The 13808-nt window shown below is 36.0% G+C and overlaps 1 protein-coding gene across 1 annotated transcript in view; it reads left to right on the top strand.

Moving 5' to 3' along the window:
* Positions 1–12044, top strand: part of CSRP1 (cysteine and glycine rich protein 1) — a 31908-nt gene extending 19864 nt beyond the window's left edge. The window contains exons 3-6 of the mRNA XM_058175463.1: positions 7133–7301; positions 8379–8508; positions 9513–9606; positions 10215–12044. Coding sequence (XP_058031446.1) covers positions 7133–7301; positions 8379–8508; positions 9513–9606; positions 10215–10291 — 470 coding nt within the window. The 3' untranslated portion in view covers positions 10292–12044. The remainder of the gene's footprint in view (positions 1–7132; positions 7302–8378; positions 8509–9512; positions 9607–10214) is intronic.
* Positions 12045–13808: the final 1764 nt, after the last annotated feature.

Genomic DNA, 13808 nt, shown 5'->3' with positions numbered 1-13808 from the left:
TCCTCTATTTTCCTTTGCAACTCTAAATTAACTTTATTAACTTCTGCCAAACTATCCTCCATCTGAATACAAGACCATAATATTTGCGAAATTGCATCCTTTACTATTTTCATTTCCCTCTTCTGCTCTTCCACCACTTCCTTAAAATCCAACATCTCTTTCTCTATTTCATCAAATTTTTGATCTATTTCTGAAAAACGAGTCTCCAGAAACTCCTGTAAAAAATTTCTTAATTCCTCTTTGATTTCTTCTTTTAATTTTCATATTTGAGCTAAAGAAATTTCAAAGTTTTTAGTGGCTTTTGGTACTATTTGCTTAAAAGCCATTTTTAAAAAAATATATAACCTACCCAGTAACAGAGGACAAAAAGGGGTTAAAAGGGAAAGATTCAAAAAACTTTTCTTCTAAATCACTATAATCCCAAAGAAGAAGAAAAAATATAAATCATAAAATTCTCATTTCTTCCATTTAGTCAGTATCTTCTTGTATATCTCCTAATTCCACACTAGCTGTTAATAAGCATTTCCTTAACTTTCGTTTCCAATACACAAATCGCCATTTGCTCGCATTCCACAAAACACCATTTGCTTTCTTCTCTCCTATCTTCGCAACAAATGTATCCTCTATTTGGGGCTTGCAATCTTCTTACAAATGCTAGAACTCCAGTTTCTGCTCTGTCCGTGTTACAATCCATCACAAATCAATTTCTGCCACGTAGATTGGACGCTACATTTTTTTCTTGCCAAAAGGCAGATGCCCTCGGAGTCTGGAGCTTCTTTCAGGCTTTGGAAGGAGCACTCCCCTCAAGCCCCCAGAAACTTTTCTGGGGCTTCTCTGGGTGGCTCAACTTCAGCCTGAATGCTCATCTCTCCCTCTTTGCCCGAGGGAGAGATTTACAAGCTGCCAGACAGCTAAATTACGCTGTCCTGGCAGCTCTACAGACTACAGGGTTAGCAGTCTAAAAAAGACTGCCATCAACGAAGCGGAGCCAAACCGGAAGTCTCCCAAAAGCAGTTCTGAAGACAGTTCAAACTTGGTGTGTACAACAGCTACAATGGGTTTACTCGTCACTCTAAGCCAATATTAATTAAGTCACATTATAACTTACCATGATTTATAAAATCTACTTCTGTGTGCATGTGCATTAAAACGCATGGGCTAATCTTCAGGTGGGGATGGTATTCCAGTGAATAGGGGTACCAATAGAAAAGGCACAATACCTTGTTCCACTGGATAAAAATTTTAATAGTTGTGACCAAGAGCAGGTCCCTCTGCTGCACCCAATGAAGCAAGTAGAGAACTTTGAGAGATGTGAATGTGTAATGAAACTGAGGGAATACAAATAGCCAGACCCATTATGCCAATTGGCCACACATGTCCCCTCTCTCTGGTCCCTTCCCCTTTATAAATACATAAATAAATGTTATTGCTCTTGTTCTCTAACTTTCTAATGCAAGCAGAAACATTCTTACTAGAAGATCAAAATGATCAGTTGCAGCTAGGGTTTTGGAATTAATGAAAGATTATATAACAGTCAGTTGAAGTTGTATATATTACATTACATTGTAATATTATATTACACCAACCTGTGCTGTAGGTTGGCCGTTTCTAGTCAGGAAGTTTCTGACTAAAGAAAACAGAGAACTGCCTATTTAGGTCAAATGTTGATCCCTCCTTGCCTTTCCATGGGAACAATAAATTAGAAAGCTGTACTTCCTAGGGAATGCCCAGATTTCAAATTAAGGGTTTTACAACTAGTTTTAGATATCCAAATCTGTTGTCAGATTAAAGGTTCATTACCAATAGTTGTCTGAAACAAAACAAAACAAAAATTCTAACTGTTTATATAAGAAGGATAAAGGGTAATATTATTTTTAGTTTCATTCACTAGTTACAGCAACATATTTTCAGTTTTGTTGACATACTCTTGCTATTCAATTTTGTTGATATACTCTTGCTAAATTATAAGTTTTGATAACACAAAAGCTTGATTTATTGAAAGATACAGTACATTGCAGCAATCATAAGTAGATCCCAGTAAGCTAAATAGATCACTCCTTGCTCTTGTGTAGAATCACAGCCTAAATAATTTTGTATCTTATTTACTGCTAGCAAATATATTTCAATTGTTACATATAGATTTATTTTTCATGTATTCTGTGTAAAAATATTTCACATTAGCATCTGATCTCACTACTCTAGATATTATTGTGATTTTGATTTACTCAACAGTGAACTTGTAGATTTTATATCTCCAGAGCCACCTTCCTCCCCTAGTGAAGCTGGGAATCTGACATACAGCCTCTGCAGCCAGCTGATGTTTAGATTTTAATAGAAAGCTTTTTGTTCTTATTCACAGCCCCATTATTGCATCCAGGGTTGGTTTGAATTCATGCCAGTCAGCTGACCTTTTGTTTTTGCCTTAGGAATCTCATGTATCCTAAGACTTGTTTTGCTTGTTGCATAAGCTAAATGGTAGCTGGTAGGAGGAATTATAACAAATAGTATGCATGACCTGGAATTCCCTCAAAACATTAAAAGGATTGATCTCGTTAAGGTTGACCTGTCAGAGTAGCTGGAAGCCATATTTTTCCCAGAAGTGGATAATTGTAATTACCATTGTAGCAAAGATCCTGCTCTTGGAGCCTGCTTGACTTTTTAAAGAAATCTTAGCCCTAACATCTATGCATGTGCAAATTGGCTCTAATATGATATAATTATTGGTTCCATTCAGATCATTGTTGTAATACAATTCACAGTACTAATTCAGAAAAAAAAATCAGTATTTAATATGAATGGTTAACTCAGATTGGCTCTGTTCAGAAAAACAGTTTGTAAATAACTAACTTGATTCAACATTTGCATGAATTATGTTTTTAAATAGTTTTATTATAGCACGAGCACTTAGACTTATATACCACTTCACAGTGCTTTACAGCCCTCTATAAGCGGTTTACAGAGTCAGCTTATTTCCCCCAACAATCCGGGTCATTTTACCGACCTCGGAAGGATGGAAGGCTGAGTCAACCTTGAGCTGCTCAGAATCAAATGCCTGGAGTGAGCAGTGAGTTAGCTTGCAATACTAAATTATAATCACTGCACCACTATGGCTCTTATAAGTTATAATTACAAAGGAAGACTAACACAAACTAAAAAAATAAATAGTGCAGAAAAGAAAAAAATAAGAACATAGTAAAGAAAAAGAAAAGAAATATATTAAGAAATGGCTTCCCCCTCGTTACAAGTATAAACAAAGTTAACAACTTATCACCTTCTCTCTTTTTTTTCCATTCAGTCATGACTGATTCTCAGAGGCTGCCTAGAAAAGTCCCTGTGGTTGATGTATTTATTTGAATATTGAGTTTTCTTATTTACCACATATGTATTTTACTTCTATATTTTCTTTTATCTATTTTACCCTGGAATTAGATCCTGTATTTTATTTTTGTTTTATATTTTTGATATGGTCATAAGACTAATCAATTAACAAGCTATCTATACTATAATCTATATTATACTAGAAAACCTGTGACCCACTGGAGCATCCTTTCAGATATATTCACTAGTGCAGAGGAACTGGCAGAGATTGCATAGAATTACTCAAGTAATTTGGGAGCTTCCCTGCAAAGTTCCCAGTTGACTTTCTTCCTTCAAACTTCCCAAGAGTTTCCAGTCCAAGCCTGCCACTATTTTCCTGCCATCAGCTACAGTCACATGATCCCCACTGACTTTCTCCTTGCCAGCTTCCCCATTGATTTATGAGTGCAGATATTAGTGTATTATTCCTAAAATCACATATTTAGGATTAAAAGCTGTCAGCTCACAAGCAAGAAGCTGCATTACCAAATGTATCACAAGAGTGAACTTAGATGAGACAGAGTAAAATCTTCATTGTGCCATTTATTATGAAACTTTACACCTCTTACATTAAAATACCTAAAATACATCAGACAGTAGCAAATAAATACTTTAAATCCCCAAAAATTAAATTACAGCTTTCATCAGTAAACTATCCAGAAGATTTGGAAAATAAGAAATTCTTTAAAAAAAATTTAAAAAAGAATAATGTTTGTTATTCCTTGTTGGTCCTGATTGATCCTGATTAAACTTTAGGGTTATAGTTTAGTTGTTCAGAATGAGATTTGCACATTAACTGTATCAAATTTCTTGGACAAAAATTAAGAATGGATGATAATTTTTCTAGAAAAACGACTGAACTAGTAATGAATATTACTAAATATTTATTTCATTGATTATAGCAGAGAGAATCCTGGGCTCCTGCTATATATCAAAATAGATGCTATATTTCTCTGGAAATGTGCGTATGCTACAGAATTGTCAAAGAGAAGGCATCATTGTTTTGTTTCTTTGTAGCTTGTTCTCAATACACAAACACACATACAAAGAAACAAAAAAATATTGAAGATTTGATGACCAAAGAAGTGGATTAATATTTAGGTGAGGAGTTTTGTAATAATTCATCAAAAATTTGCAGAAATGGCTGGGTAAATGATTACTTTTCTAAGATGGGATCAAGGCTTTTGTGATAATAATACAGACAGCTTTGGAAAAATATGGTAAAAGGTGATGCCGTAAATATGGCTCTTCCAGTGCAAGGCAAAGTTTTATCTTAAAATGCCAGTATTCAACCACAGTGATTTATAGGATCTCAAGGGACGGCAAGCACAAACTCCATTCCAGGACAATAAAAGAAGAATTAGCTGTTTCTTTATGGGAGGGGGAGTTCTTCTAAAGATCCTCCTTTCATGGCTAGATATTTTATTACTTCTCTGCCTGGTGGTTTTCTCAGCCAACCCTTTGCCAGCCCAGGGAAACAAATGCCATATTTGGTCAGCAGGATGAGAATTTCAGCGTTCGTCTTTTCCATATATAGAGACTGCTCCTACTGTTGCCTCTACTGCATTCCTGAGAGAATATTTGGTTTTCTGTTTGCATTCTTTGAGAGTAAGACAATTTATCGTGGCTTAAAAGCAAACTGGCTGTTAAAGGCTTGCTGCTATGGTCCATCACAACAAGAAGAGAGCTTAGGTTGCAACCTATGCTGCAGCCAAGTTATTTTTTCCTTCTTCTCACTGGCAATTGCTATTCTAATCATAGGTTAATAAATGGACAGAATTCAACCTCTCTGGCCAACACACACACACACACATTAAATCTATACTCTGTCTGTATTAATATCTATTCCTATGCTCTAGTTCCAAAATAGCCCTATGAATAGTTTGGTCTTCTGTTGCCTGAATTATAATAAAGCAAATTTCTAAGTCACCATAAGCTATCGTGAAGGTTGTTGGCTTTAGATGATGTCAATTACTGTCATGAACTGTGGCTTTAGTGTTGACTTTTTACAGTATCTCAGTCTATGTTGATGGGGGGGGAGAAGATGCTTTAGCCGCTGGCTGATGGCTCTCAGCATCTCTGCTGCAATGCTTCTCCTTTCAATTTATCTGATGTTAGTTTACTAGAATCCATGCCTTCTCCTCCTTAACCCTTAACAACTTAACCCTTAACAACTGCAGAAGTTGTAAATGCTCCAACACTAGAAATTTTTAAGAAAATGTTGGATAACCATCTGACTGAGATGGTGTAGGGTTTCCTGCCTGGGCAGGGGCTTGGACTAGAAGGCCTCCAAGGTCCCTTCCAACTCTGTTGTTATATTATATTATATATATTATATAATATATTATATTATATATTATATTATATATTATAACCCTTAGACATTGCTTTATTCTGATGGCTGCTCCACTTCTCTGCATCCCCTGTGTAAGAATTTTTTCAGATGCTCGCAGTGCTTTCCATTTATAACTGGATAACCAGTTGTAACCAGTTATAACCAGGCACTGATGATGTTACCTAGTTAGGGTAATGAAATGTCTGCAAGAAAACAAGCAAGCTCAGAGAGCACCAAGGACCCCTTATAATAGGTATGTCTAGGTGTTCCTTGGGTCACTTAAAGTCCCAGGAAGAAAAAAAAGCAAAGGAAAGATGGAGCTCATGCTGGCCACTCTGAGGCTGATTTAACAATTTTTAAGAAATTTCAAGCAATATATTACTACTGCTAGTTGTAGAAATCTAAATATACTGCAAATAGAATGCCATGGAATTGGCCAGAAAAATACTGGGATATACAGAAAACTTTATTATACAGGCAATAGAGTAATAAATACAATATATGCCTCCATGAATGTTCTAGATTTTGCATAAAAAAACAGAACAATCCTAATGTGGATTGGCCACTCTTACACTTGAGATTATTTCCTTTAATGAATATTGGTTTGTTTGTCTTGGTGGTTTAAATAATGTGGTATTTCTTTGGTATCTATCATTCTTTTTTTCTGAGTACCTTGCCTGCTGGCCCCAATTCTCTATTTCCTCCCTGTTGTTGTTGTTTTTTAAACTCAACTGCATAAGTTATGTTTGTGACCAAAAATTATCCCTATTAATATGATGTTTTACCTCTCCCTGTGTATTTTTTCTAGACATTATATGAGACAGTCTGTGACTGGAAAAAAGGTCACAGGTCCATTGCATTTTTTTCAACTAATAAATTTTATTAAGAGACATAAGCTGTTGAAAGACTCCCGATTTTCTGTTTTTTCTGTATTTCTATTTGTGAATGGAAGTTCAGAAATAAAACAATACAGTTTATGGCTGACCAAATTGCTCAAGTTAAATTGTTTTGTACAAATCCTTACTTGTAGCTTCTTTGCTCTGTGCCATTTCTCCAATTAGATCCTTTTATGTTTGCCATGTTAAAGAAAATGTGTGAGAGAAAAATATTAATTTACTATCTCCAGAGCTTTTCCCTCCAAAAAAATATAGAGGTGCTTTTAAGAAAAAGAAAAATGAGCTGTAGAACATCCTGATAGATCAGTCTTTTATCCAGATAGATTCCCTCGGTTATATTGTAGACCAACATTATAAAAGGCACTAGGTTGGAAAAGATGGTAATAGATCTTCCATGCAAAACTTGTTCATCCTATATAGTGTACTATTTAATGGGCTTTAATGGTCCTACAAATATCCTAGTTACCTATATTACAAATCAGGTCTCATACTTAAGCTTTTAAAGGTGACATTTTTTATCTTTGTCCTTCCCAAATGGCTGTAGTGGTTTGCAAGAAGAACCTGGATAGCACTACGGTGGCTGTGCATGGAGAAGAGATCTACTGCAAGTCATGCTATGGGAAAAAATATGGACCGAAAGGCTATGGATATGGACAAGGAGCTGGGACCTTAAGCATGGACAAGGGTGAAGCGTTGGGGATCAAACCTGAAGAGTGAGTTGTGCTAATAAGAAATTGCAAAGTGTGATTGCTTAATGTATTGATTTGAATTTATATCATCATTCAAATACTGTGGTTACGAAGAAAGAAAATGTTGCCTAGATAAAAATCCAGTTTCCAGCAAAGTAGGCTATTAAATTTCTTCTGTTATGAAACAATCCTAGGTTCCAAATGCAAGTCATTGTAAACCTACCTAGATATAATTATGAGCTATTTATATGAATTGCTAGATTTTTATTGAACTATAAAAATAGTGGGTGAAAGAAGATAAATGTGTATACCTCCCTTTAGGTCCCTACAAGTCTTGTTCTCTGTTCAAATGTACATGCCTTTATGTGGGGGAAATAAGCATCACTAGAAGAAAGGTGGCTTCCAGAAAGTGTTTGGCCAGTACTGGTTTGCATTCCCTGAGATTTTGGAGTAGAAAACTGAGCAGCTTATTAGGTAACAGAGGCAGGAGTTATAAGGTTTTTTTTTAGAGCCAAATAGATGTTCAGAGTAAAAGCTTGGAGGTGCCTTTGATCAGTAATTTTTATACAGAAAAATACCTATAACAAATTAATTTGAAGGCTATAAAGTACAAAATTATGAATTTGTTGCAGAACACCTTTAAACCAGCCTGTTTTTGTTTTGTTTTTTTAATATAATTTTATTAAGAATCACAGTAGTTAAAAACAAATACAAACTAAACTGAGAGAAAGAGGAGAGAATGGAAAGCGAAAGAAGAAAACCAGTCTCTTTTGTAAGACATTGTCAATCTTTTTTCAAGTTGAGTATTTATTCATCCATTATCATAGTGATAATAATAATGAGAATATAAACAAATTTGGTGTTTAATACTGTGATTTCAAAATTATGAATTCTTACTGCTGTCTCACTTGCTTTACTCATCAACCAAAATAAAATAAAAAAATCAAAACCAGCCTTATTTTTTATGTATCTGTGCCTAGGATACTGATGATTTCTTTCTCCTTCCCCACCCCCACCCCAAATATTTCCTGTCTTGATATTCTCTCTATATATACACACATGGAAATATGAAATGACTCTTTTCTTGCTTCGACCCCACAGACCTCACCCCCATTACCCAACCAACAACCCTAATGCATCCAAGATTGCCCAAAAGGTGGGTGGTTCTGATGGCTGCCCTCGCTGTGGACAGGCTGTCTATGCTGCAGAGAAGGTGGTTGGAGCAGGGAAGGTAAGAACTATTATTAGTAGATAGTAAATATGAGTATACTAATTTAGGCTAAATTGGGCTTTCTCTTTTTGAGTATATAAGAGTCTGCATGTTACATTTTAGCACTTAGCAATAGCACTTAGACTTATATACCACTTCATAGTGCTTTTACAGCCCTCTTTAAGAGGTTTACAGAGTGAGCATATTGCCCCCAACAATCTGGGTCCTCATTTTACTCACTTCGGAAGGATGGAAGGCTGAGTCAACCTTGAGCCTGGTGAGATTTCAACTGCTGAACTGTAGCTAGCAGTCAGCTTAAGTAGCCTGCAGTACTGCACTCTAACCACTACGCCACCTCGGCTCTTCATTTTAAATTAATTTTGCTGACTATACTTGTGTAATAAATTCATAAGTGAATATGTTTGTAGGAAAGAATAGAATACTCTTCTTTGAAATTTTATGCTTCAGGATGTCTAAAACATGTGGAGACTGTGGTGTCTCTCCTGATACTCTTAATGCAAAACTCCCAGCATTCTTCATCACCGACTGCTAGGGATTTTATTCATTAATACCCAAGGGGGCTCAGTTTCCTATCATTACAATAAAACCTAACAATACAATTGAAGCTAAGCGATTATCCAAGGCTATAATTATTACTCAATAAAGAAAAATGATTGGGGCATGCATCTAAATATAAAAATGCTAGAATCAAGAAATAATCACTTATTACATATGGATACTGCTCTACATTATCTGCAAATTTGATGTTGCAAATAAGTTCTGTGAATTCAGAAAAAACATGCAGAATCCACTTTCTTTCTGAGAAAACATTACAATTGTCTTTCAGAGCAAATGGAATATTTTTATACAGACCAGTATAAGAAATGGGAAGGTGATTGAATGGTCGCTGGCCTTTGTACATCAATTTTGTGGAGGGCAGTGCTTTTCTAGTCAGGCTTGTGTAGGATGTCCCTTTGAAGTTATTCATTTCCATGCTAACAACATGTCTTCTTTATTATGCTCAGTCATGGCACAAGGCCTGCTTCCGATGTGCAAAATGTGGCAAAGGCCTGGAGTCTACAACTTTGGCTGATAAAGATGGAGAAATCTATTGCAAGGGTAAGAGCTGCTACATCAGGATGTCCCCCTTATGCTCATAACTAATGGCATATAATGATTTGTTGCTAGTCAGGTATCAGATGGATGCTATTGCAGGAGATGTTCTCTTATGTAAAAATGTTGCAAAATCTACAAATACTGTTTATGCAATGAGTTATGATTTAGAGGTTCAGGAGAGTGCCAGGCAGAGGCCTTACATGTTTCTTGTAACACTCATTTACTTGTTTGATTGCAGTTTGATTATGGAGCAGCATGCCTCAGGTTATCTACTAGAGATGTTTTCTAATGATGCTTGATTGCATTTGGATGTATAGGATACTATACCAAGCCACAGTTCTTTTGATTGCTCCATTTAGCTGCACCTGCCAAGCTAGATTAATAGTGGGTAGAAGTCCCACTGATCAAAACTACTATATTTTCTAAAAAGAGCATAACAGGTCAGGTGGGGAAAAAAGTATGTGATAGAAAATGTAGTCAAGTCAGAAAACAGAAAGCTCTTGTTTTATAGGCACATGTTCACTGTAAACATGTTTACTGTTTTTGGCTCTTCCTGAGCTCAGAGCTGTGTTTAATAGCTGATTGTTTCTTCTGTTGGTTCTCTCCAACAGGTTGCTATGCCAAGAACTTTGGGCCTAAAGGCTTTGGCTTTGGCCAGGGAGCAGGAGCACTTGTCCATTCTCAGTGAAGAACTAGATCCCAGCAGCTTTGAAGCATCCTTCCCAGCACTGAATGCTTTGCCAGCGCTAAATTTATCCAATCTGATCCTTAACAAGAATAAGGCTATCTCGCCAGTTTGTATTAGTAATACAGTAACAACCTGCTGCTCCTTTTTGCTAGATGGGCAATCTTCCCAAGGGCCTTGTTCCACAGGTCCTTTGAAATCATACAATGGCCTCTCACTTCCCATGGCTCATATTAGAATAATGGCCTCCTTTAATATACACTCATGCTTTCAGTTTTCGTTGATGTTTCACACGGCAGCAGAGCACATAGCGAATACTGCAACAGTTGTCTTCCAAAAAATATTTTTCCCAATCTGGGCCGGCATAAATAATTCTTGTTAGAATATATTTTTTTATACTAAATTACACAGTAACTATGACACTAAGTACTGTGGAAAGTATAAGTGATTGTTACGTGCTAGGACGCAAAGCTGCGGATTAAGAAATTGCCTAGAGGCACAAATAAAGCACATTCCTCAAATTTTAGGAGAAATATAAATAAAAAAGTCTTATCTCTGAAGTTGAACAATAAATGTTGCATTTTCAATAGAAAATATATATTAATCAATAGTCACTAACTGAGATGCTTTTGTACATTGGTTTGGTAGAATTCAGTTTGATTTTCAAAATTTCAAAGACCGAATTTCCAGTTTTTGAAGATCCGTATGCATCTGTTTTTTTTAACATTCCTAAAATGTTTATGAATTTAGAGATAAACAGAATCCACAACTTTTCCAGATATCATTTTTTAGAAAACCGGGATTATTGATGTCCAGTTTGTTGCTGCTTCTTTTTTGCATTTTTTCACTTAGCTGAATAATTATTGGATTCATATATTGCATTAAGATGAAGTGTGGTTTGGCTGATTTTGGCTTGGTATGATGTATAAACCCAACCATTACCATTTAGAAAATATGGCTTGGTGTGGTGTATGAACCAAGCAAAATAGTCTGTTCACTTAAAAACAAACCATACCTTAGATTCAGTGCCTTAGAATGATGAGTGAATCCCTATTGGTAAAATTAAAATGATTAAGATGGATTGGAATTCCTTTAAGCATTGTAGATATCCTTATCTTTGGGACCAGAGTTGACCGTTCAGGTTCTTACTTTTGTTAAACACAGAAGATTCCTGCTTTCACAATCTTGTTTCGGTGTTTTGTTTTGTTTTTTAGGTTTTTTTAACTGAAAAACTGTGTTACCCAGTTCATGGACTCATATTGCGCTAAGTAGTTTTATATGAGCCTAGTGCACATAGTTTTCATTTATTTAGTTTTAGTTTTCAGCCTATTTAATGTTTAGTCCCCATTCAGTACTTAATATGTGATTAAATTAAAAATGCAGTAATTCTGTAGACACAAAAAGCGAAATTGTAGCAGTAACATTTTATATATATATTTTTATTATTAAGGTTGTCCAGTGCTTTGAAAATCATTTAGAAAAGAAGCTTCCAAGTGCATGTAGCTACAATAGTAAATAATTACAATTGTCCAAACATGAGTTTCCAAAGATTTTTCTATGGTGGCAGGGAGCAGCCATATGATCATCAGAAAATATATGGTTACTTTAAAATGAATTAAACAGGTACTATTTTTATGTATCCATGTGCTTTGAAGTTTTCTTTTGAAACTGAATCCAAACTGTTACAAAAACCTGTTAAAAACATAAACTATGTTCAGAGAAACTTCTCTACCTTCAATAAAGCAGTCAAAATGAATCTCATGTGTCTTACAAACTTTTATTTTTTCAAATTTGATGGACTGTTGGAACAAATTCGTGAGAAGGGGCTCAGGGTTCCATGTCTCTCCATCAGCAGGATAATCCTTTGAAAACAGAACAGTCAGGCCAAATTCAGTATGGTAGAAGCAGCTAACAAAAGAAGGCTCAAATTCCAAAATGGGTCAGATCCAGTTAGAGCTGGGAGGGTGGGGGGAGGGAATCACCCAGAAGAATTAATTCATTCAGAGGGAGGCAGAGCCTCTTGATTCTGCTGAAGACTTCATTGCAAAGTTCTGCCTTTTCTAATGCTTCCCTTCTGGTCACATAATTATTCCCACTTGCATGAACTGTTGGGTCTACCATTAAGGAAATAAAAACAGTTCTAGGAACCGAATTTTGTATGCTTTCTTTTAATAAACATAAAGAAACCAAGCTGTTTTAATCCATGGGGGGGGGAGTGCCTAAAGATTTGTAGTCACGTCTTACAGCAGGGGTCTCCAACCTTGGTCCCTTTAAGACTTGTGGACTTCAACTCCCAGAGTTCCTCAGCCAGCTTTGCTTAAAGGGACCAAGGTTGGAGATCCCGTCATACAGTGTGAGAGACCAGAGCCAAAAGGATATGATTTTTTTCCCTTGCATTCTCTTCTATATCCCCTTCTCCCTTCTCATGCCTGCCCAAGGGACCCAGAGTAGAGCATCTCATTCCATGCTGTGATCCTCCAGTTTGATCTCAGGAGGCAAATTCTAATGAGAGGGGGCGGGGGGAAAGAACCTTCCAGAGTATTGGGGATTTTTCCAGATAACCTCTGACAGATATCAACAGGAGAAAAGGCCACTCAGAATGATTGAGCCTTATCCTTACAGCTTCCGGGTCTGAATGAGAGACAACTACACATGGGTCTTTTCAGATGAACTTCATGCATTAAAACCCATCCCTTTGTTTATTTAGTGCAAGTGGAGATAGTGGGCTCCTTCCGTTGTGTAATATAAACACATTGTTTTGTGCTATATTCATTTCCATTTTAGTTTTATAGTTTTGCCTATCCTGAAGTCTCAAGGCAAATAGTTTTTTGTTCCTCATGTCAAAGGAGGAGAATCTATTGGTATTTTCTTCTGCTCTGCTTTTGTTCACTTAGCTGGGTTTTTTTTTCCATTTCTTTGAATCTGTTCTTAAATTAATTTTCTCTCTTGTTCCTATGGGCTAAAATCATGTCATCTCTCTCCTTTTTTCAAGGCAGGCCAACCTCCCAGTATGACCCTAGTGGTTTAAAATATTTACACACACACACATACACTTTAAGAACAATCTGGGCAACAAGCTAAATTAGAACTTAAAAAAGTGAAAAAAAATAACATCCAACAGTGCAATGAGAAATGAAAGTAGAACAAGTATAAAAATAGATTTAAAGAAAAATAGAGAGATAAAGAAGTTGCTTTGGATATTCTTCACTGCATTTATAAGTGCAACTGCATTTTAACCTCTGTCTCTGAAATAACATTGTGACTTTTTTCATTTGGTTTAGAATGATTTAGAATCACTTAAAATCACTTGATGCAAAATCATTGTGTTCTGAATATAAGCGTTTTACATGCAAATTTTCAGCAACACAGTTTTGCTGTCCTGTTGTTTTTGAGCCCTTCCTGTTCTCAAAAGGATTGCTGACCTCTACTGGCAGTATTCTGGATATTACATTTAATATCTGCTTTCTAGGCAAACACTGCACATTCCCTGTACTGTATTTTCAAATAAAAATGCCTATCC

This window comes from Ahaetulla prasina, chromosome 3, assembly GCF_028640845.1.
Source record: "Ahaetulla prasina isolate Xishuangbanna chromosome 3, ASM2864084v1, whole genome shotgun sequence".
Classification (NCBI taxonomy): domain Eukaryota; kingdom Metazoa; phylum Chordata; class Lepidosauria; order Squamata; family Colubridae; genus Ahaetulla; species Ahaetulla prasina.
Note: the sequence above shows the minus strand (reverse complement) of the source record. Positions and strands in the feature narration are given on the sequence as shown.